The sequence below is a fragment of the Tinamus guttatus genome, unplaced genomic scaffold (genome assembly GCF_059628265.1).
Source record: "Tinamus guttatus ecotype Peru unplaced genomic scaffold, ASM5962826v1 Tinamus_guttatus_pri_ptg000246l, whole genome shotgun sequence".
NCBI lineage: Eukaryota > Metazoa > Chordata > Aves > Tinamiformes > Tinamidae > Tinamus > Tinamus guttatus.
This window is the reverse complement of record NW_028288780.1, coordinates 76,635-101,025: the sequence shown is the minus strand read 5'-3', so window position 1 is coordinate 101,025 and position 24,391 is coordinate 76,635. Positions and strand designations below refer to the sequence as shown.

General features: G+C 39.0%; 1 protein-coding gene across 1 annotated transcript in view; it reads left to right on the top strand.

Moving 5' to 3' along the window:
* The window catches only part of REEP3 (receptor accessory protein 3), a 28,546-nt gene extending 10,313 nt beyond the window's left edge, over nucleotides 1–18,233 (top strand). The window contains exons 2-8 of the mRNA XM_088526455.1: nucleotides 6,142–6,214; nucleotides 8,106–8,182; nucleotides 8,677–8,797; nucleotides 9,568–9,681; nucleotides 15,643–15,790; nucleotides 17,273–17,424; nucleotides 18,160–18,233. Coding sequence (XP_088382581.1) covers nucleotides 6,142–6,214; nucleotides 8,106–8,182; nucleotides 8,677–8,797; nucleotides 9,568–9,681; nucleotides 15,643–15,790; nucleotides 17,273–17,424; nucleotides 18,160–18,216 — 742 coding nt within the window. The 3' untranslated portion in view covers nucleotides 18,217–18,233. The remainder of the gene's footprint in view (nucleotides 1–6,141; nucleotides 6,215–8,105; nucleotides 8,183–8,676; nucleotides 8,798–9,567; nucleotides 9,682–15,642; nucleotides 15,791–17,272; nucleotides 17,425–18,159) is intronic.
* The last annotated feature ends 6,158 nt before the right edge of the window (nucleotides 18,234–24,391 follow it).

Here is a 24,391-nt window from a genome sequence, read left to right as displayed (position 1 = left end):
ACATTTTTTTTTTTTTTGCAAAATTAATGAGCAATGCAAAATTAATGAAGGTTTGAGTGCCTTTTTGTCACATAAATCTTTTTTCTGATAGAAAGCACTTGGCTGATACTCATAAGAAACATCAGTAAGACTCATCACTTATGTGGATTCCAGAATCTCTGTTAGTGTTTTTTCCAAACTTGCGTGTGTTATTTTAGACTTTCAAGTTTTTGGACGGGGCTCTTTTCCATGTTAAGAGAACCTAAAGAATATTTGGCAGTAGGTCCATTTTTGTTGACTTACTCCCAAGTATTCCATTCATTTTTACAGAGTACATCTAACAGGGCCTGGAGTTTTGTGTTGTAAAAAGACTTACCGGCTTGCTTGTAGTTGCATAGGACTTAATAAAGAAATGTTCCTGACATGGGAAGCACTCCTTTTCCCCCCCCTCCTCCCCTTTCCTAAAGGGATTGTTAGTGAAGTCAACTTTTACATTAAACTTCAAGAAGATTTCTGAATACTTGAATAATTGTGCTGGTTTTGATTGTGGTATTTATGGAAAAAAGCTTGCAGCTGCTTTGGAGAATTCCAGTTTGCTAAGCTGAAGGTTTGGTAGCTTGTTTTGCTTCTGAATGTATGTAGTGTTGTGTTTGAGGGAGTGATTCTTGAATTTTACAACTTGCTCTTTTTCCTATGTAATTGTGGGATGAAGATGGCTATGGAGGTTTTTAGGAGATCTGTTTCTGATTACTTTCTTGCCCTTTGGTAAAAAATAAATAAATCTCCTGATAGTTCCTAAAGTGTTGCTACTCTTAACTTCATAAGATTCATGTGGTACCCTCTGCTTTCCCCCTTTTCCCTCCCTACCTGCTCCCCTCCCTCCCAACCACCCCCAACAGGAGGGGGGAGGAAAAAAGGTATTTTGGTGTAAAATTCAGGAGTTTCTCACCGTGTTCCCCTATCCTTGTATTGGATTAAAGTTTCTATCCAAGTATATCTTGCGTGGATTACTCTGATACATAGTTCTGTTGGGTGTTGGTGAGAGTCCTCCTCTAGAGGAGAGCCTCTTGAAAACATCCAGACAAAAATGTTAACCTGAATGTTGTTTAAGCTTGTCTTAAAATCTCAGAACTGGCTGGCTCGATGTCCCTTTAACCATTTCCTCTTTAACCGTTTGAGAAGAGCATGACTGGAACTCTCGCTTGTACCTTCACATTCAGATTTTCTTTCCCCCAGATAGGGTTCTTAAAAAAAAAAAAAAAAAAAAAAAACCTGCTTGTTTTTGAGCAGGAGATTCCTATACAGAGGTGGTTAACAAGTTATAGTTTTGTTAAACAGATTGTTTACTGCCTTATAGCTGAAGAGACTTAAAAAAGAACAGCCATCAGAATTTTCAAGTATTCCTCTTCAGACTACGTTTCATCTTGCCAATTAGTTTGCACCAGGAAAGTTCCCCTTTAAAAGGAATCTTGATTAGAATAAACACTATGACATGGAATAGGAATTGTAGATCAGACCTAGTCTATGCGTAGATACTTCAGGGCAGTTAAGATCTCTGTATCGCTCTGTGCCAAGATCTTCGCTCTGTCAGGGGGTGGCCAAATTGGTGTCACCTCTGTTAGCAGCCTTGGTAAGGACGTAAATAACACTGACTGAATTTCATACTGAATTGTCTTCCTTAATAGCTTTTACTATCAAGGAGTACTTATGGCTCTTACTTTTTCTGTATCAGTCAAATACAAAGCTGGGTGCGTTGCTTCTGAAGTGATTGTTGAAGTCATGCACTTTAAAGTGATTTAAGCTAAGACTGGATTATGTAATAATTAAGGCAGAAAATTATGTTTCTTCTACACATACATGGTTTTAAAAAAAAAACAGGCTTTTTTCCTTTGCTAATTGATTTTAATCCTCTAAAATATTTGAGAAATATCTCTCTTTAAATGAGCAAAGTTTCTTCGAAGGAAGTGGCCTTCCAGAAAAGGAATGCTGCTTTAGTTGGTGAATACAGCTGAAAAGCTGAAACAGCTATTTGTGTAACTGGCACTGAAATGGCCCTGGTAAGCACGATTAACTGTGTGTCTGCTAGTGAACAAAAGTAAATGACATAGCAGTCCTGAAATCTGCTTGCAGTTGTAGGAGCTGACTGAATGCTCATATCCACTGTGAAGTACAGACTGCATTTAAAAAAAGAAATATATACCTTGAAGTTATTAAATTCGCACAGTCTTGAAGCGTGTTGTATGGTTACGTGATGAGAGATACCCAGGAGAAGGATGCATGAGTGTGGCAGTAGATGGTGTTAAAAACTGTGGGCTTTTCAATATCTGCCTGAACAGGAAAGCTGTTTGAAGATCCCGTGCTGTCTTAGCCATGACAGTGATGCTGATTGCGCCAAGGCTTCCTTCTGCTGCTCTCTGCTTTTCTGCCTTTAATATTCAGTCAGCTCCAGCGAGCTCTCTCACTGTGGTGTCTGTGTACTCGTGTGTGGCATAATGCTCGAGGGCAAAGCTGAATTTGCCTGATGAGTGCAGCTGAAGGTCAGCGAAGAGTAGGCTACGTATTGCGAAGGAGTTAGTGATAGCGGAGCTGGCAGCAGAGTTGTTCACGCTTAGTGTCAGCTCTGGACACGGCAATAACTAGTTTCTAATATTACTGGCTAAATGTGTTTTATTATTATTATTTGTTCTTTACCCTTTTGGTGTCAGAGAAGGAAGGAGATGGAAAAGCTAGTTGTACCCTGTCACTGGGCAAGTGACTAAGTAACACTTCCATGTTATAGCAGTGTTGCACACTAATAAATAACAGCATACTGTGTTACTCGAGTTTCTTGCTGTTTGGTTTTAATAATGAATTCTAGAAGAATGCTAAAAATAAGTAGTAAAAATTGATAACCTTGTTTTTTTTCTCCCCCGCCTTAATTCATTCTGTCTCAGTTCTTATCAGAGCCTGCAAACTGTTGGCTGGTGGAAGCTAGCTGTATTTCAGCTGCCTTCATGCTTTTCATCTGCCTCTCACATGCATGCATATGGTGAGGATTAAGCAAAAACAAATGCACTTTCCAATTTGAGGTTTTCATGACATCTGTAATATTCTCAGACATAAACGAGTCATTTATGCATGAAGTAAGAGTTGGATTTTTCCATCTCTTTGTTTGGAGATAAGTATTAATCAGAGGTGGTCAACTACGAAGTCCTTCCTACCAACTTACGGTGTTTTCTTGTGCTATCCCCTCTCCTAACTTGCAAGGACTTTTTTAACTTGGTAATAATAAGAGAATCTTTAAGCTATAACCACCTTTCTTCTTGAAGATCAGTTATTTCAGAAGTAGTGTTCTCAAGAAATTCCATTCTGTTAGAATTTCTTTCTATAAGATACATAATGTCATGCTTGAGGCATAAGTTGGTGTTTAAAATGAAGAATGAAATTGACTGTTTAATAAAAGCAATACTGAGGGTAGCGTGGACAGAAAAATATAGTGCTTCTCCTTCTCCCTGTGCCCCCCTCTTTTTTTTTTTTTTCCCAAAGCCTGACAAATTGATTCAAAGAATTTGATACTGAAACTGTTTTTATTTCCTAGGCCTCATAGGAAGATATTTATGCATATAGTCACTAGTAACTCTATGAATAACTTGAGGCTGTTTCTGAGAAACTGAATGAGGTGCACACTTGCCCAGTAGCTTAGTGGCTGAGATATTCAGATGCCTCTTCTGTGGCTTTCCTCTAGTGAAAGAAACTTCACCATCAAAGTCTAATGATGCTTTTTTATCTCTGATATTTTGTGGTTGTAATTTTATCCAGAAGAACAAGGAAAGGTGAAAGCCATTAGAGCTGGGCTGCTGAACAGGATATTCCCCAGGGACAAAAGAGAGGAAGAGCTCTTGTCTGCAGAATTCCATCCAAATAAGGGTGTTCGATCTAATATTCCTGCTGTTCTCAGATATTGTGTATTTGGGGAGAAGTGAAGTTCTTAAATCACGTTCTCAGGATTTTCTTCTAATTGGGCAGAAGAAAATTCTGCAGGGGTTTAACTGGTGCTTCCCTTGATTTGAGAATGAAAGGTCTTTGGATTGTGATAAATTGTTGTTTGGGTGGGTGTCTACAGATTGGTATGCCCAGTTGCATTTCAAGTAGGCAGGGCTTTTTCAAGAAGCATTTCCACATGTGAAACTTGCAGGTAAGGTCTCCTGTAGCAAAGTGGCAGCTTAGCCTAGACTTAAAGTGCCTGAGGAACCATAATCTTTTGGCTCCAATTTAACATTGATGGCAATGCTGCACATGCATCTCTAGATTATAAACCGCAGCATGAATTCATGCCTTAATTTATCATGCATGTTGCACTGCTGAACAAAACTGCCAGTCTGTCAGTTTTGTTGTTCAGTGTGCATTGGTGTAACAGTGATGCGGTACACGAGCTCTCTCTTACAGGACTCCTATCGTGTGGTTTGTGGGTGTGTTTTGTTCTTTTTTTGTTGTTTTTGTTTTGTTTTTGTGTGTGTGGTGTGTGTGTGTGGGTTTTTTTTTTTTTTTTTTGTAATGAGGAAAATATGTATTTTGTGCTGTGGAGAGGATGGAAGCTAGATGTAGGATTTATGCGTTTGACTGTATGTAATTTGGGGCTGCTGGGTACAAGGGAGATGGTGGCTATCTTGAGGAAAGCTAGAGGCCACCAAGGCAGTCGCACGGCTGGAGCACATGATCTGTGAGTAGAGTCTGGATGGGCTTGTACAGCCTGGAGATGTTTCCTGCATTAAAGATAGAGAAACCTTCTCTATGGTATTGCTGATATTGGAAAGTCCTGGTATTGCTATTAACAATTTCATATTTTATTCTCACTTGTGCTGTGTGTTTGCTGTTGGAGGTGCCTGATGGTATTCAAAACAGTTTTCCTAACTAGTCAGGTATGTGACCTGTGCTGCAGAGAGGTGTTTGGAAGGCAGGGTATGTCCCATGGGTTGAACTCAAAGGTGCTTTGTCTTGAATAGCAGGAAGGCTGTGCAATTGTCTCTGCAAGCAACGTCTGGTAGGAAATGAAGGCTCTTGGAGCAGTTGGAGGTGGGAGTAAAACAAGGCTGCAACTTCTTATACTTCTTTATTGGGCCTGACAGCAAAATAAGTGGGTTGCATCATACAGTGTTCTGTAGGTGAAACAGGTGGAACAACATATTTAAAGGCACATGACAACTATAAACCCCCCCCTTTTTTATCTACTAACCTTAGGGAACTTTAACCATTTGGGTTGAAATTTTACATGCCTGATCTGCCCCTGCTGTACTCTTCTTGAAAACATGTGATGCATCTTCTTTTTAAATGATTTGTTTTTCTCACATTGCACTGAGTTTTGCATTTTCTTAAACAGTCTTTACAGATTGCTAGAAGTATGAACCTGTCCCACATAACCATGCTGAACATGTTGGACGGAGGCAACGCTGCAGGGACCTAGTCGGACTTCTGTTACTGCTGCTTTGTACTAGTTAAGCAGCTGCCTGCCCTTAGCTCTAACTTTTGCAGAGTATAACTACCTAAGGAAGCAAAAATATGGAGTTCTTGCATGTGCCAAGGAGATGGCAACTGCTGCTGTTCGCTTTATCATAAAGAACTGCTCCATCACTCTGACCAAGACTTTAGTTGCAAGTGCTGTGTAGCAACAAACCTATTATTAAAGCGGATCTTTCTGCTCCTCAGCATAGGTGGCCGGAGACCTCTTGCCCTGCTTTATAGCATATACTTAATGTATTAAGCAGAATTGGACTTCAGAAAAAAAACAAACTCATTTTAAATATACCATGAGGGATTTGAAAGAGCCCTCTAATGACTCTGCTCTGTCATGTAGCATAGCTAGTAGTGGTATGCTTGTGCTGAAGGAGTCTTTTGCTGGGCTGGTTTTGCTTGTAGCTGAACCAGAAGGGCCACTGGTTTTACACTTTGAGACAGACTTGGGAAATGTACGTGGCCTGCAGGGGCTTACAGCCTCGTCTGTTGGTGCTGCTTGATTCTTGTGTACTACCAGATTTACTTCAAACAGCCTATAATGTTGTGATTTTTTTTTTTCCACCAATCTCTGAAACAGTGGGTTTCTTTGAGTTGGTGGCATCTGGGTAATGTGTTGCCACTTTGCCATGTACAACATAACAGATTCTAAAAGCACTCTTTATTTCCCAAAAGGCTCGTCTTTGGGATGCTGTATCCTGCTTATTACTCGTACAAAGCTGTGAAGACAAAAAATGTGAAGGAATATGTAAGTTGTTCCTCTTAATTGCTTAATTAAATGTTTCTGCTGTCATGCAACTGTGAAATTTCATTATGCAATGTAATAAATAATGGAAGCTTGATATCCCTTTCTGAATATTAAATGTAAAAAATATGGAAGTGCAGTGGCAATACTGAACTATTCAAAACGCCGACGTATGTTTCTCAGACATGACATATACTTCATTGAAATGTGTCCTGTATGTTATGCCTGATCAAATATTCCAGGTAAAGTTTTTATTTTTATTAAATTTCTAAATAAGCTAGAAAGAGTAGCATGGGTGTAAAAGCGTAATAATTCATATAACTATGTACTGTATAACATGATGGGGTGAGGGTGGATATTAACTTTATTTTTTGCTCAGGTGTGGCCTGTGGTTCACAGAAGGGTCACCAGTCCAAATGTCACATGTTCTGTCAGTGATGACTTCAGCTGTTGTGTACACTTGTTTTAGCTTATTCAAGCCTAAAATATCTAAATCCTCTGAGTGACTGAAGTGAAAAATGTCATCACATGACTGAGGTTCTTTTCAAATTGAAATGCGGAAAACTATTTAAGATAAATGGGTCTCAAGTGACCAAGGAGGTAGTTTGTAAGTGTAATGCCAAGCTATGAAATAGGCAGCAGTACGGCTTAAGGTTTTGAGCACTTCTGTAAGTTCACTTCAAAGAAAGATAGCTTTGAAGCGTAGACTATATTTGAACAATGCTCAGGGTGAGGAAACTAGTTAATCTTTTGCAAAAAATAATGTGAAATTAGGACTTTAATTCATGTTTAGTGTATATGGTGTTTAATACTTTGAGTATAGGCCAAAAGAATTAATAATCTGTATATTGCAAATGAAGCAGATACTGCATCTGGTTGCAGGTGACATACTGTGTCTGGTTGCAGGTGACATCTTGCTTTTACCGTTTTGTTTTTCAACACCGATAGCACTTGAATTTACAAAAATGTTGGTTTAGTGTGTAGTATCTGGAAAAACACAGCAGTAGTTTGCATCAACCTATTTTGACTTTTTTTGGAAATGTACTATTGTTGGTCACTTGTCTTCTAGAAAAATCCATGGGACTGCTTCTGCAGTCTTTATTCTGAAAGAAGCAATCTATCTAAACTCAAATTTGAACAGATATTCAAGAAATATTAAATAGAAAACAGAACCAAATAGTCAGTTAAACAAATCAGTGTCATCTGTTCCCAAAACAGTGATGTACAATGAAAGTCCTGCATGCCTTGGGGTATATGTGTCTATCTTTCTCCAAGACACTTAGATGTGAGTTTTTTATTAACAAGAATGTCATGATTCTTGGAATAAGAATAGGATTGAAGTTCAGTGGAAATGCTTTCCTATTTCCTAGCCTCTGTATTAATGTCAAAATGCCTCTTGTGCATGTAGAACTCTTGTGCAAAGCACAACATGCCTTATTCATTTATAAAAGCAGAGGCTACTTGGCTTTACTAACGCTGAGTGCTTGAGTATGCTATAGGTGAATGGAGGGGTGTGCAAGGGTGAAGTCTTGGGCATGTGGTGGGAATTAGACTTCATATGTGTGTTGATGGGCTGGCTGTCTCTGCATGTGGGGCTTCCCTTGCCACTAGTAGAGCATGCTGGAGATGGAATGGGGAGACAGGCTAGGTGAGGCTGTGACCCTGATGACCAGGCTGTTTCATTTAGCTTGTTGCAGCTGCCACCAGTTCTTCCTACCACTGGAAAATACCCTCTGGGATCTTTATATAATTTCACTTGAAAGCTATTTGATACAGACTGTGGTGATACTGAATGTCTTGCTCTGACAGCTATGCACTGATGAACCATAGTGTATTGTGTATTCTGTGAAACACTGAAATTGCAGTTCTTACTGAAGACTGTTTTAATTTTCAGGTTCGCTGGATGATGTATTGGATTGTGTTTGCTCTCTATACAGTTACTGAAACAATAACTGACCTAACAGTCTCCTGGTAAGTCTGTTTTTTATTAACTTTGGATGTAGGTATACTTGTTTCTGGTATTTTCATTTGTACTGATTTAATCTTTATAAAGAAGTTGCACTTGCAGATATTTTTTCACAGATAAAGCTCTTCTACGTAGAGTAGAACCCCCTTGCAGTTTTTTTGTATGTTTATAATCCCCTGTAAGTAGGGAATATAAAACTTCTTCCTTTGCTGCAGAATCAGAATAGGAGAATGGAGTTCGTAAATGGATCACTTTTGTGGGTTTTTTTTTCTGTGCAGGACTGTAAAGCAAAGGAGGTTTGTTATCCATTTCTTTTTGGGTGATGTATTAAATTTAAAAATAAATTTGTAAATAACTTGAATGTTTTGTCCTGTATAGCCTCTGATAATTGAAGAACTTTGTGCTAACATTTGATGGTCCTTTTTTGCAAAGGCCTCGTGAACTAGTGTGCATTTTCTTACTGCAGTTATTGATAATGTGCAACTTAATCTGTCTGTAGGTTTCCACTGTATTATGAACTGAAGATTGCTTTTGTTGTTTGGCTCCTTTCCCCATATACAAGAGGAGCAAGTTTAATCTACAGGAAACTTCTTCATCCTCTTCTCTCTTCTAAAGAAAGGGTAAGAACTTGTCTTGTATACTAATGCCTAGTGTGGAAACACCGTATGCTGGTAAGCTTAATGAACAATGTGGATGACTTGGTGTGCAAATTGAAAAGAGATTGAGCTATGTGGGGAAACCAGCTGAAAACAGAAACCAGCTGAAGTAGCTTTAGCCACAGACTTGCCTGGGTGGCTCTCTGTTGCTTTTGGATTTGTGGGACAGTGATCAGCAGAGGTGTGCAGGCTGCCCTGAAGATGCTGGCAGCAGCGTGGTGTCCATACCTGTTAGTGCCGGCCCTGGGGAATCCTGCGACTGACGCAAGCCCTGCTGGTACTGAAGGGGGGTGTAATGTCATCTGGACGTGATGAAGGCTGACCTGCAAACTGCTGATGACTTCATAAGCCAAAGGGATTCATCTCACTAGTCTGTTAGCTATTGTGAACTACCTTGAAGCTGTTATATCCAGTTCCAGGTATTCAGTATGAAGGAGACAAATCATGACTATATTGTCCTGGGTACTGAACTATGTCAGTGCTCTGGTTTCTGTGATCCAACTCTCTTTCCAAGAAATTCTTCATTTTTTTTCTTTTTTTTTTTTTAAGGAGATATATATGTGTTAATTGAATTCTCCAGGATACAAAAGCAGATTAGTTATTCTTTAACATATTTTCTTGAAAATTTCTTATCTCCACTGTATTTCCTGTCAGTGAGAAGTGATTTTTTTTTTTTTTTTTTTTTTTTTTTTTTGAAAGCCCTTTGAAACTTGAATTTGTTCTCTTCCTTTTAGGAGATTGATGAATATATTGTGCAAGCCAAAGAAAAAGGCTATGAGACCATGGTGAATTTTGGAAGACAAGGGTTGAATTTAGCAGCCTCTGCTGCAGTGACAGCAGCTGTGAAGGTAGCTCTTTACTTCTCTTAACTCCTTTTGTCCTTATTATACTTAATGGGCAAAGTAAGGGATTTGAGGATTTGCTCTTCCTCAAGGAACAGATTAATTCTGCAAATATACTGAAACATGGAAAATAGAGAATGCAGTACTATAGTCCTCTTCATATTACATATATTTAAACTGTTTTGTACTTGTTTGATGGGAATTGACTTATGGTGAATCAACAGATACCATGCATTTTTCTCTGCAGACTGTTAGCAAATATGATCATGGTTTCTTTTTCCTTTGTGCTTTCCTGTCAGTAACCAAAGTTATTTATAGGATTTCAGGCTTCTTTCTGGTGTTTTCCTCCAGTCAACTTAAGGTAACTGTGTATCTGAAGTAAGGCATGGAAGATGACTACCACAGATCAAAAGTTGCATTGACTCAATTAACTTGCCTGCAACTTGATAGAAATCAAGTGAATTAGTGTGGTGAGCTTAAGCTTGCATCTTGCTTTGCCTTGTATCTTCCATTAAAGCCAAAAGTGAAATAATCTCTGGTTGCTCCTGATTTGAATTCTGAAAGAACTAATGGTCTTCAGTTGAATTTCAGGTGGTTCTAGATCAAGGAAAACAAATAATAAATTCATAAGAAAGCTTTTTAGCAACTAGTGACCCACCAAAAGGAGTAGAACTGGCCAGTGTAGTTAGTCATTTGTAATGTGTGTCCGATGGAATACTCAATTGAAAACAAGAAGTATGGGGCACTTAAGTTCTAATTACTTGATAGTTTCAAGCATGTCAGGGCTGATTTCCTCCTGGAAACAAATGTAAGTGTGTTCATAGTAACAGGACTGAAACTTGAAAGCTCTTAATTGAAGCAGTGAAGCAATGTAGAGATCTTAGCCTGTCACAGATAAGAAAGAACAGTTAGTATTTAACTTAAGAAATTCCTGTGTTGTATGTTAGTTTGCCTTATAAATCAAAGATGTTTTCAAGAACTACGTCTTCAAATGCTATTTCAAAATGAAGATTTGAAAGAAATCATGGCCATTCTTTGTGTACTTTCTCTCTTAAACTTGTGTGGGCAGTAGCTTGAAAATAACGAATCTGTTTAAAATATGGATATAATGAGCTTGAAATACTGGAAGCGTGCTTCAGTTTGGTCACTGGTTTTATTTATTATTCAGGCTCTCAATAGAGCATGCCTCCAGCGGAATAATAGTGTCCAACATGAAAATAGGTCCTTTAAAAAATTCTTATGCAGGTATACTGCTGTTCGAATCTGAGAACAGGGCTATTCTAAATACTAAAAATGCTATTTTTCTGCCAAACAGCAATTGTAACATACCGGTTGTGCACCTGTAATGATACTTATGCTCTGTGTGTTTTTCCCCATGTCTGGCTGGCTAAGGTGGATGTTTCCCTGTTAATCCTTAGTGCTACATAAATACTATAAAATAAATAACATGCATATGTCCTCCCACCTTCATCTGAAGTAACAAATAACATTTGATCAAATAACATTTGATCAAATGTCAATGGATTTCATTGCTGTTCAGCTGTGACTGGAAAGATACCTGCCCTATTTGCTAAAACTTGTTAAATGTGCTCGTGAATATTTGTACAGAATTAGTGCAGATGAGACACTTAAGTGTTTGGTGTTGTGGTAGCTTTTCTGCCTAAAATAGACATGATTGTTAAAAAGAAGAGTTTAAAAAAAAAAAAAAAAAAAAACTTTATTTTGGCATGTTAAACCTCTCTTCAGTTTGTCATTCCAAGAAGCTGAGTGTGGCTGTTCTGTGCACGCAAATGGAGACGGCGCATGTGGTGTTGATTTGGTTCCCTATTTTTCCAAGGGCTGACTGCTGCCTCCAGCAGGTGAAAAGATTATCCCTTCAGCAGGAGGTGGTGCAATGTGCTATAGGGTTTCAGGAATGGAATCCTATTAGTGGAAACAGTTCTGATGGGAGAGAGGTGCAGTTGACGCTTTTCTTTTTTGGGTGGCACAGGCATGCTTATTCTCACAGGCTGCCTCTCAAATTAGGAGCTGAGACAGAGAGGCACGTGCAAGAGGAGATGCAAAGGAAGCTTCTGTTCACTGCAGTGTCCAAGGAAAGGACACTGGGCTCTGCCTGCTTTTAGAAGAGTAGTAGAATTAACCTGTAAACTTTCTGGAGTATTTACATCATGACAAGTGGGGGCAAAAATGCTTTTCTCCGGGGCTGTCGAAGGCATGCGGGATAGTGGGGAAAGGCTGGCTGGCGCAGGCACCCGCAGCCCAGGGCTGTCTGCCAAAACCTGTCACAGACTTAAACCTGCTCCCTTGTAGCGCAGCTGAAACGTAGCGGGCAGCAGCAGTGACTTCTCTTTGTCTTGTAATGACACTTTGGGGCTGGTATTGGCCACTGTTCGCATTAAAAGCATCTCCAAACAATACCTTCCAATCATAAAGTTGTTCTTCCCTTTTTTTAAACTGCTTGCAACATGATTACTTGGCTTGACTGCACTGGCTGTGCTGTTTTACAGGCACCACTTGAAATGGTATTTTGAAATATGCTAAGTATCATAGATGGGAAGGATCTTGTTGCTGATATGAAACTTATTGAAGTTCTTTCAGCTCACCTGTGTGGAATTTTGTCAGACACAGATAGAACTTATTCACAGAAAGCCAAGTTGCCCTAATGTTTGAAACCTGATTCCCAGGTCCTGGAAGATGTGAGCTGCCTATGTGTCCTCGTTGTTGGCATTTCTGGCTACTAGAGAAAACCAGTTTCAGCACTTGTGAGAAAATGAGCTAAGCTGTGAAAAGAGTTATCCTTTTATACAGGGTCACACCTACTATCATTTAAAGATCTTGAGTGTTTAAAAGCTCTTTTTTGAGGGCAGGTGTTTTGGTGCTGCATGATCCTTCTAGATCTGCTGCTTGGCCTGATGCTGTTGGTGTTCGGGCTCGGTGCGATCTCCCGCCGCGGCCTGTGGCAGTGTCAGGACCAGCAGCTCCCTTGGGCTCTGCCGCTTTCTCCGCTCCCTGCGGGGACCCTGGCCCATGTGGAGCTCCTTCACGGGACACCCATCCCCTCTGTGGATGTGGAGGGGATCGGCCGAGGTCCGGGAGCGCAGCTGGGAATGCAGGCGCTGCGCGTGGCGGCTCTGTGCTCCGGAGGCTCTGTGGAGCCTGTGGTATTTTTCAGACAGGCTTTCATTCCAAGCTGCAAGGGCTCCAGACCTTCAGAAAAGCTTAGTTTCAACAGACAGTAATTCTGTTCCTTCTGGGCTTTGGTGATGGAATAACCTTCCCCAGGCTTGCCCAGAATGTTCTAGGAGATTGGTGGCTTGTAAGAACTTGAAACTTGTCTCCTACTTTGAATCCTGCACACCCTGCGTAGTCTGTCCTGATTTGGCTAGGCTGGATCTTCCTAGGGCTTCAGTGGAGATGGAGAGAGTGCCTCAAGACCAGAGGAGACTGGGGGTTTTTGCACAGGGTGGTACTATGCAGTACAGCAGTGGATGCAGAGCCCTCATATCTGTACTGTTGGGTGTATGTGCTGCATCTTAGTGTGTTTTTTAAAAAAATTTATTAACATTTGCTGCATGTATGACTCGAGTGAAACTTTCCATCTTGGCAAGTGCTCTCGGAACGCAGGCGCCGTCTGTGCCGCCCTCCTTGAAAGAGGCAGTGTTCCCCGGCAGCTCTCACCTCCGTAGCTGGGCAGTTTGGCTCAGGGCACAGCGTGATTCTGTGGCTGCAGTTTGACTTTTCTCCTTGGGAAGTGAAATTGCTATGCAAAGGCTGCATTGAAGAAGCAAGGTTGAACGTTCCCAGCTAGGCTGCAATCCCTTGGATCCCCAGTGAGAAACAATGAATACAGGCTTGTAACTTGAATTCTTCTTAGCACACTAATTATCTTAATGGTGTTTTGCTACACAGTCTCCATCAGACTATCTCTAGTACATCACCTGATGAACAAACTTGCTGTGCCACCATTATGCAATTGTATCTTTTTCCTGTACCTTGTTTAGGGCCAAATCTGCTTCTGTCACAAAGTTGTAGATTTCCTCCAGTTTTAAAGCAAGTGAAGTTGTGCTGAATCCTTATGGATTCTGTTGGGAGCTGGGTGGGTCTGTTTCAGGTATCGATTGGTGTTCGGGGGCTCAGCCTGGGCTGATGTCTCTTCCAGCATTGCATGCAGACTGAACAACTCTGCAGCAAATGTTGTACACAGGTGGTTGCTGTCAAAAGAAGCAGTTCTGGCCGTTTTCATGTGTCCTCACAGCTGCATGTTAGTTCTCAAGCATAGTTGATTCCTCATTCAGTTTAAAATGCAAATGCCTTTTTGTGCAAGAACTGGAGTAGCAGGATGCCTCTTGTAGTGACAGACTGGCCTTAAGTTCACTTAGTGTTTGGGAAGTGGCAGTCAGTTAAAGCAGTGAGTTGTTGAATAAGGTGTTTCAGGAAAGCAAGCTAACTGCAGAACTTCCAGCAAACTTTATGCATAGCCTGTGCAATGTCAACAAAATGTAGTAACTCTAAGCCAGAAACTGCAGTTGTGCTGAGAACTGTCAGTCTTCCTCGGTGAGTGCATGTATGTGTAGGAAGAACTAGAAGAGTCAAGGTCTCTGCTTCCCTCATGAGGAAAACAATCTGCATAATTGTTTAGTTGCAATGAGTGACTGAGGTAAGAATTAAATTACATCCTTCTCGTCTGTATAGAACACTCTTAATTTGGTGTTGGTCATTAGAAGGCTGGTCATTAGAAAATGAGTATTTGGTTTCAGGCACTCCCCACGCACCCTTTGTGCAAACCTGGGGAGTATCTCTGTGCTCTGTGGCTGTTTTTAGCAGGGGTGAGCTTGGTGTGCTGGCCTACCATCTGCAAGCAGCTGTCAGCTCAAAAACAGGAACAAATGGCGAGGGCCAGTGGTGCAAGAACTGCCTTAGGCTGATGCTGTTGCCAAGAAAGGTGGCAGGAATTCTGTCCCAGCAGACTCCTGCTAGCGTTCAAATGAGTTTTACACAAATGTTTACTTTTAAAGAATGAAATAAAACAAAAATCCAAAGGATCACAAGGCGTTCTTCAAGGTGGAAGTCATACACAGGTTATCCTGGCTCTGAAGTGGCGATTTTTGCTTTCTTTGCAAGAGAGAAGAATGAAATATTACTTGAATGTGACATTGAGCAATGTACTTGTTCTTTATATTGCTTCATACAATCTGTAGCATTTAATAATAAGATTAGATACAAGATGAAATAAATGTTTGACAAACCTCCTTTCTAAAGGGAGAATCCCTGTAGCTTCCATGCAGAAGAGATGTAGATGAAGATAAGGAATATTAATGTTGAAAAAGGATTAATTATACTTGTATGTAATACTAAGATTTTTAAGCTTTTATTATGTTAATAAAGATCTCTCAGTAAGCAAGCTTGCTTACTTGTAGTCCAGTCCATAAATCTGTGGTTTATGATTTCAAGTTTTCTGTCACCTAGAGATTTTATAGTGCTGCAAGTTTTTTAGTTATTTGGTTTAGTACTGCATTGTATTTTTAATGCTAGTCTCCTTTCTTATACCTATTCAGATTTATGGAAAGTAAAATATAAATTGCAGAGATTTTTTTAGCCATATTTTTTAAGGGAAATGTTAAAACCATGGTTATACTACTTAGCACTACTTCAGAAATATGATGCTTGAAGTGTATTGAACACTTATTTTTGTAGCTTTAAATGTTCCCTGCTACCACCACCTAACCTTTATTTGATAAGATTAAAGGAGTGAAGTGAGAAATTAGAAATTAAGCTCTGAACTTATTTTTGTTCTTCCCCCCAAGAGTCATGTGCAGTAAAGCTCAAGTAAAAGGAAATGTTAAACTTACTGCATGCCTGTATTCAGAGTTTTTTTTTTTAATATCCCAAAAAAAGGATATAACCTTCTTAAACCAGCTCGAATAGTGAAGTCAAAAACATATTTTTGAAGACACTCTTCTATTTCAGAGTCAAGGTGCAATAACCGAGAAGCTGAGAAGTTTCAGTATGCATGACCTGACCACTATACAAGGAGATGAGCCAGTGGGCCAGAGACCCTATCAAACACTGCCAGAAACAAAAAGGAAAACCAGAGCCTCTACAAGTGAATCTGCAGGTAAGTGTTGGTGCAAAAACAAAGGATTTGGGTCTAACTATAAAAATGTGCATGAAAGGCACATGGGGAAGAACAGGAGTATATTTTCTGCCTAGAAATGGTAAAGGGTTCCAAAGGACTCGGGCATATTTGAACAGTGTTAATATGAGCAGGATAATATACTGCATAGCTTGAGAAATAGCTCCAAAATTACTTTCTTCTCGCAGCCACTAACAGTGAGGTCAAACCTGACTCGTTACTCCTATTTTTGACAATTAGTAACAAGAATTACTAGCCGAAGTAAAACTTAATGATGGGTAGATGATAGGGAGAATGAAAGCGTTTAGCTGTCATAATAGACTGTGTGTCAACGCTCAAACAACTGTGCAGCAACCTGCAGAGTAAATTTTTTCTGCAAATATTTTACTTTATTAATGCACTGTACTGAATCTCTGCTTAAAAGAGACTCCAGTGGATATCTGTTGATTGTCCTGTTTTTAGCTAAGAGGCTAAAATGTAAAAAGGTTGATATTTCTTTAAAAAAAAAACTTTGACTCTTTTTCTTCCCCTTTTTGCCCTTTTGGAAGTCTAAAAGATGTCTAAGTGTTAGACCCCATAGGCTCAGGAATGATTTTCTAAGTGAGGCCTGGGTGTGAAAAACAGACCCCTTTGCAGAGGGCCTTACAGTATGTTGGTGAGAGGAGACTGGGCCTTTATGAGCCTCAATCTCTTCAGCACCTATTTTTAAGTAGTTTGCACCCTCTAGTGAGAGTCTCTGGTAATAATCTCGGTCCTGATTTGCAGGACTTAAATTACCCTTAAAAATAACACTTCGGGATTGTATCTATCTGAAGTGAACTTTGATATTAAATGTATTTACAGAAGTATGTGAATATGAGGAAAGATACTCAAAGATCTAAAAACTAATCCTAGATCCTAAACTAGGAGTTTGAAATGAACTCTGGCAGTAATTGGGAGAAATTAAGTAGAAAGGTTAGGATTTGTTCCTTAGGGGTGGGAAAGGAGGAATGGAGAACAAGGTTGAGGAAAGAAGCGTAATCAGTTAATGTTAACTATGCTTACATGGAATGGAAGGTGTATCATGAGGAACCCTGTTGCTTTAAGGTTTCCTAGTTTTCATCTTGTATTTCAACTAATGTCTCTTCAGAGAATTGAGACATGCTACTGAAAAATTCCCTCCAAAAAAGATACATGGTACTTCCTAAGTAACAAATAACATGAAACTTGGAACCATTTTGGTTTGAAGACTGATGCAAACTTGCTGGGGATAGTGTTTTGCATTAATCCTGTACTACAGTGACTTAAGCTCTTAAGTGACTTAAGCAAGCATGAAACTGCATTCTGTTTCCTTCCAGACAGCTGACAGGCTGGTACATTCTTTAGATGAAACCTCTGTTTTAAAAGATGAGCTCATGGCTTTCGCTAGAAATCTAAAAGTTAGTTATTTCCTATTAAATAGCTTTATGCAACTACTTTTTAAAGGTTACAAAATGCCTTTGGAAAAAAATCCTGGAGATGATAAAACAGATGAAGACATGGAGGGGACACATTCAGAAGATGAGATGTTTGCTCAGAGGGGCCTTCGAAGGTCTCAAAGCATGAAATCTGTGAAAACTATTAAAGGCCGTAAGGAGGCAAGTATAAATTACTCAAGTATTGAGTTTGCTTAGTAATGTACCTTGATGCTTTTAAAGCAGAGATTAAAAGTGTGTTTTCTAGTTTATTGGGAGATTATCAAAAATGTGGGTTGTAGAATGTCAAATGGAGAACAGAGTATGTGACAATATCAAGATTTAGAGCTCTGTTCACTTTGGGGTGCTTAAGCACTGTGTGCGTGGAGGGGGAAAATAAGGTTGGAGGAAAGGGAGGGTAACAGCACAAGCACAGATCTATTTCTTAACACTGGCACCTGGTAGCCCAGGTTCCAGGAATTGCTCCCCTTGGGCCGGGGTGTAGGTAGCATCTGCATCCAAGTGGCTTAATTGCACAGTTATGTATGTGCTGCTTAGCAGATGAAAGTCTATTCTGAATTTTTTGGTTTATGCAGATACTCTATGCTATTCCATATTGCCTGCTATTACTTACCCACAAGGAGGTTTCTGTGTAGGATTCAAAGTGTGTGTGTGTGTGTGTGTGTGTCTGTTAAAGACTATTCAGAATAAATGTGTAAGGAATCTCCTAAGAGATCTTACTTTTAGATGAGCCTTTCCGTGCTCGTCCAGTTTTACTGAAGATTCATTTCTACCATAACTAGATTGGCTTTTAACATGTTTTAGGCATTCCATTTATTCAATAAGATAATTTACTGAATGGTAGTAGTTATAAGCTGTGTGTGATCGTCTTAATTTTTTGTTTTGTTTTCTCATCAGATACGCTATGGATCACTGAAATACAGAGTAAAGAAGAGGCCTACAGTATATTTTTGAGTGTACAGCACAATGCTTGCAAGCATTAACTACTGTATTCTAATAATTTCAGTACATCAAGTTTTAAAGATCTGTGTGTAATTCATATCATGAATATGTATGAATAGATATGGGAGGACTTGGGTTTTAGGAGCCTGTGGGATAAAGTATTCCTCTGCTTTTATGTAATTACATGTTATTTGGACAAATCTGGACAGGCTATAATATGAGTTTCAGCGCTCATTAGATGAGAATTAAATGAATAACAAAAAACTAGCTTTTTCCAGATATACTAACAGACCCAAGTAGTTAAAAGTCCAATTGAATTAGCAGAGGCTTTTGTAGATATTTGGAGCTCATCAAATTCAGGACCTCCTAGTTTACATGGCAAGATAAGAATACTCTAAATTTTTTTCTGAGCTACAATTCTTGAAAAGGACTATAACTTAATGTAACTTAAAAATGTCCTGTTTAAAGGACAGTGGGTGAAGGTGGGTAAGGAAAGGTTACATTAGATCTAGTCTTTCCTTTAAGATCTTCTCTCATCATATTTCCAAACTTGAGAAACTTACGATCAATAGGTGCAAACTGGGGGGTATGTGTAGCACTTTATGCAAAACTGCATAGTTTTGCACACTTAGTGATTTACATGTCATTTTAGTGGCTTTTAAGGTAGGTTAGACTTACGCTTTGAATGCCAGCAAATCCATTTCATAGTCCTTTTTAAGCGTATCTCCATTTAGTAAGATGCTGTAGATAACTGCTACTAACACTTAACATTATCAGGTGCCTTTCTGTGTGTTACAGGACTACAGGGTTTTGTGTGGTGTTTCCCTTCCTGCCCTCTCTTCCGCTAGAAAGAGGTAACAGGACTTACAAAGTCAGTTTTTGGTTAGTTGTGGTAAGTGACACTTGTAGCAATTCCAGTGATAGGCTGCTCATGTTCCTGAGGTCTGTCAGCTCTGAAATAGAAGTCATGCTGACATGAGGGCACATATATGATTGACTATTCAGGCCATGGGTTATTTTTGCTCTAGATTACCTTAAGAATGTATGAACATATATGCATGTATATATTTAAGTCTATTTCATATCATACATTGGTTCTAAAATTGGCTGTGTAGTATTTTCTGCTGCTTTATTATTAAAATATTTACATATAAATAGCTTTTTCTAACAGTCTTTGTCAGCTATGCCACAACCTAGTGTCCCATGTCATTAATATTTGCATAGTAAGACTAAGGGACCTTTTGAGGCTTCTTTTGGTTCTATTTTCTGTATTTCTCGGAGGTGGACTAACTTAAGTTTTCTATGTGACTAGTTTTCCTGTAGATGGGAGGGAAGACTCTACTCCTTGTAGGTAGTATTTTATTATTTGGCATTGGCATACATGATGTTACTTTTTTTAAAAGGAAAATGGCATGTGGTTGCCCGTTACCCTTGAATCATGGACACCAGTCCCTAGACCTTTCTCTAGGTATGGTAGTCATTCCCAAGTCTGCTGTAGTGCTTTTAAACACTTTCCTAAGATGTTCAAGCACTTTCTAAACAGGCTTGGGTCTGCTGCAGATTTTTCAGCTTTTTTTTATTTTTTTTTATTTTATTTTTTTTTTTATTTTTTAAGACCTATAGCAAGTTCACTGCTGACTTGTAATGGCCTGTTACAGTGTACTGGCATCTGAACTAGCCTCCTCTGGACAAGGGTTTGAATAGTGTGGATGAAAATGCAGCTGGTCTGTACTGGAATCACGCTACTGACCTGTAGACATTTGTAGATCAAGTGCAATTGTCTGGGACAAATCTAACAATACTGACAGTGCTTCTAGCATGCCAAGGGACTTAAACACTATAGTAAAAAGTTGCAACATTCCGTTTCTGACTACAAAGCCAAAGCTTGTGTTATTTTTATACAAAACAGTAGTGTACAGAAGGCAGGAAGTCTGCTGTCTCCCAAATGAGGATAGTGTGGAAATGCTATCCTCTAACCAAAACAGGTTTGTGACCTGGTGTTGAAAGGCACTGTTCATGCCCCTTTGTACAGCGGAGTTGGCAATTGCTGCTATCAGATTATCAGATCATTTGGCTACCTTACTGTCTGGTACTTGGAGATGCTGGGCAGGACTCAGTGGAATTTTGTAGCCCGGTAGAGTTTTACAGCACTGCAATCAGGTTGCCCTCTTTCTGTACTGAGTTTTATCTCTCCCTTGGTAGTACAATCAACTTGTGACAGAAGTCTTTGTGGACTTTGGAGGAGATGTTAAAGAAGGTGACCTCCATGGCCCATGGTCCATCCCATGAGCTTCAGGAATGCTTGTGCTGTCCATCTGTTTCACTGGATGTAGGAAAGCTATAGATAGGTAAGATTATCTGTGTGCCTTTGTATTAAGAAGTTAGGGAGAAGACTTTTGTACTTGTGTCTTGTCCTCCTTGCAAGCTAGAATAATATGGGTTTTAAATGGAATCTGTAAATCCTTATTCTCTAGTGAAGCATCCTTCTCAAGCACTTGTGGTGCATCTTGCACTGCCTAAGTGTTTTGTCTGGCTTTTTTGTAAGCATGGCAATAAAACTGTCTTCCAAGAGGTCAGAATTCTGTATGAAGGCACAAGGTAAGTCTTTCAGAACTGCAGATACTTGTTGCAGGGTCAGGTAGTTGCTAGTTGCTGTTCAGGGGGTGTACTACTTGCACAATTAAAGGGCTCAAGATCATTTGAACAGAAATTTAGGCTCCAGCACAACTATGGTCATTAAGCTGTTGTACTTATTTCATATGGGAGGCTATTGCCTTTCTCAAACATGACTTGCTACTTATAGTGGCAAATACTAAATTCTGCTTTTTTTTTTTTTTTTTTCCTCAAAAGTCATGGTTAGTTCCACAGTGAAGGTTTTGGAAAACACTGCAAGGTATTTAACCATGTCACTTAACTGAGTAGTCACAGGCCAGTTTAATGAGCCAGCTAGCAGCTTTGTCAGCAGTATTACTCCATTGTGAATACCAAATGTAGTAAGTCAAAATACTAATCTAAAAATATTTCATTCTTTACATAATTTTTATGTAACTCATCCTTTTTTAGTATAAGGTATATAGCTTATTTCTCTAGATATGTTCCTTTGATTTTTCTGTTCTAATACCATGTTGCACTTGCAGAGTTTTTACTACATTATGGTAGGATATGAATTTCTTGCCTTGGTTTCGTTACATGGGAAATGTGGTAAATGACTTGCTGTAAATTCACTATGCTAATGAATAGGTTCTAATTTTTTTCCTCTCTCCCTTTGCCCAAGAGTTCAACTTCTGGAAGAATACTCTCTTTTTCATGAAACATGCATGGGGCTAAGAATGCTGACAGTATTCATAATAATAATTGCTTTTGTGTAAATGTATTCATGTTCTTTCAGCTAATATCATCTTGAATGCTATCACTTTGTGTTTTCCCAACTGTTTTTTAATGTCCTAATGTAAAGCTTTTCCATGACAGCTTGATTCTTTGTCGTTGAATTTACCCTGTAACCGGTTCATTCTTGGTATCAGATTTTCTTCTTTGCTGTTCACTGTCAATAGATGCCTGACAGGGCACCATGGTATGATTGAATTCATCCAAATGTTATATATTTCTCTTGGCTTGTTGGATTTGAGGGTTTTTTTGTTTTGTTTTGTTTTTTTTAAGTATTATGCAATCTTTTAAACTTTGTACAGGGAATATTCCAACTTTTTTGCCTTAGCAGCTGCAAAAGTGATCAATGCATCTCTTGGCAGTAAATGTCTTGATGTTAAACAACAAAATTTGGCTTAACTTTATTTTGATTTTTTTTTTTTTTTGAATTTAGATAGTTCATGTCAAATTGTGTACTGTTACGGGGGAAGCATTTCCACAAAATTGACCACCACCAATGGAACTGATAATATAGTTTGAGAATAGAAACTTCCACAGAGATTAAAGGTACTTACAATGTGTATTTAAATCATATGACAGCTGCAAGCCTTTCCAAAATAGGTCAGAAATGGCTCTTGATTTCTTAGCAAGGGCTTGCTGCACACTTCAAAACTCACACTTTGAGACAAGGATTAAATTGATGGTCTCCTTCACAAATAAAGGCCAGACTGATTACAAAGTAATTGCCAATATTAGCCCATTTATGCTGATGATTTTGCTACCTGAAAGTAGCTGAATATTATAACAGACTTTTTTGTGATTATCATGAATTCTAAAATCAGCAGAAACAAATTTGGGTGAAGAGAATGCTGATGTAAATACTAGATGCATTTAACATTTATCATTCATGACAAAAGATAAGTTTTATTTTTGTTGTTGCTTTTATGTATGGGAAGCTGGTGTTTGTAAGTATTTTTCTACAGAAATGTTTGTAAAGGTAATACCTTAACATTTTTCAAGGACTTATTTTTAATGCTACAGACCAGAGACTGTATTGAGACTAAAGTTAACTTTAAAAAAGAAATGTAAGCTTTAATTCTTATATTGTAATAATAACTTGCTGTCAACTTGTTTACATATTTGTAGGAGGGAAAGCTTTGTTATGCATTGACTTATCTTGATTCTGTCTCTAATAAATACTGCTTTGAGCAGGATGCAGTGGATATTTTATTACCTGAATTATGTCTTACAAGCTAGTTCCTCCCTGTAATTTGTATTTTATTCTGACTCCTGTAGTTAAACAGTCTTAACTGAATTTTAAAGAGAGTCTAATACTATTTGAAGAATGACTAAACTGTCATTGAAGTTTTGTTAGGGAGCCTGGTGTTGATTTACACTTGAGTGAAACCTATACTATTAAGGTAACTTAAATGCACTGGTTTTACCTGTTTGTTTAGATGTTTTGTTGAGGGTTAAGTTAAAATGGGATGCTTAAGCCCCTAAAAGAGCAAAGGTTCTTTGGGAATCCTTGGAATTCAGAAAAACAAAACTTTATTTTGTGTGTATGTCTGTAAAACTGCATATGTTTGAATGGATAAATTCAGGTCTCTGAAATCTTGGATCAAATATGCTGTTATCATGGAGGGAGAAACAAACAAAGCTAACCTAGTTTTCCAGACTTTATTTTCTAGGTTTCATTTACTACTATTTATAACTGCCTGTTATGCACTCTGACAATATTATCCTAGAAATGCAGACTATTAAAGTGACTCTGTTTCATATCAGTTAATACAGTACACAAATGCCACCTACGAAGGGAATTGTGGCTGTCAAAATACTGCTTTTTTTCCCCCCCCTCTTGCTTCTACTAATGTTTAGCAAGTAGCAGGAGCACTGGTGGATTTGGGCTGAGAGTCATGTTTGTGCTGCAGCTTCTGCTGAGCCCTGCGCAGGGAGTGATGATGTGGCAGTTCTAACATAGTGCTGAACAGGCAGCCCTGGCCAGAAATGCTCGGGATAAAGCAGATGCAGCCTTGGTGAGAGGTGTGCGAGTGGAGGGAGGTTGCTTTGTTTTTAAAGTTGTTTTTAGTTTTTTCCTTGAGTTGGAAAGAGATCTTTGAGGGGGACCCTAATAGGATCCATAACATTAGCAGGTTTTCAAATTGTTTTCCTGCTTTCTGTAGATACATTCAGGAACAAAATGGGAGCCTGCTGTGCTTGAAAGTCTGCCTGAATGTGAAAGCTTGACAAGACTGCTCTATTTGAACTAGAGTAGGAATGAAGATAACTGCTGTAAAGAGACTATCAGGACTTCACGTGAAACCTAGAATTTCCCTGTTCTCTGTGAATCATAGAGGGATTCAGTATATGAGGAAGCTGAAAGATCACAGAGAGTCCTTATTATCCTTGCTGTCACTCTTCCCAGGTAAGCAGGACTTTGACCCTCACCTTTTTTCCTCTCATGGGCAACAGTGCCAGCTCTGTCACATGCTGCTATTCATTCAGTGAGCTGCAGCATCCTATTTGATGTCCTGCAAGAGAACTTGCAAGAATGCCAAGGGGAAGTCATCTGCAGGGAGAGAGCTTATTGCAGTGATCAAGGAGAGAATTTTGCAGGCTTAAACAAAAAGGAACAAAACTCTTAAAGCCAGTGTAATGTTAAAGCTGCACTTTTCAAACTTTGTCCTATGTACCTGTCTTTTTCCTAGCAATGCCAAGTGTATTGAAGAAATTTGGCACCCAAGGAAGCTATTTACCTTGCCTTTGTGTTGGACCCATTTATGGCAGGTTTATTTGGTAAGAACCAGTATTGCCATCCTTCATG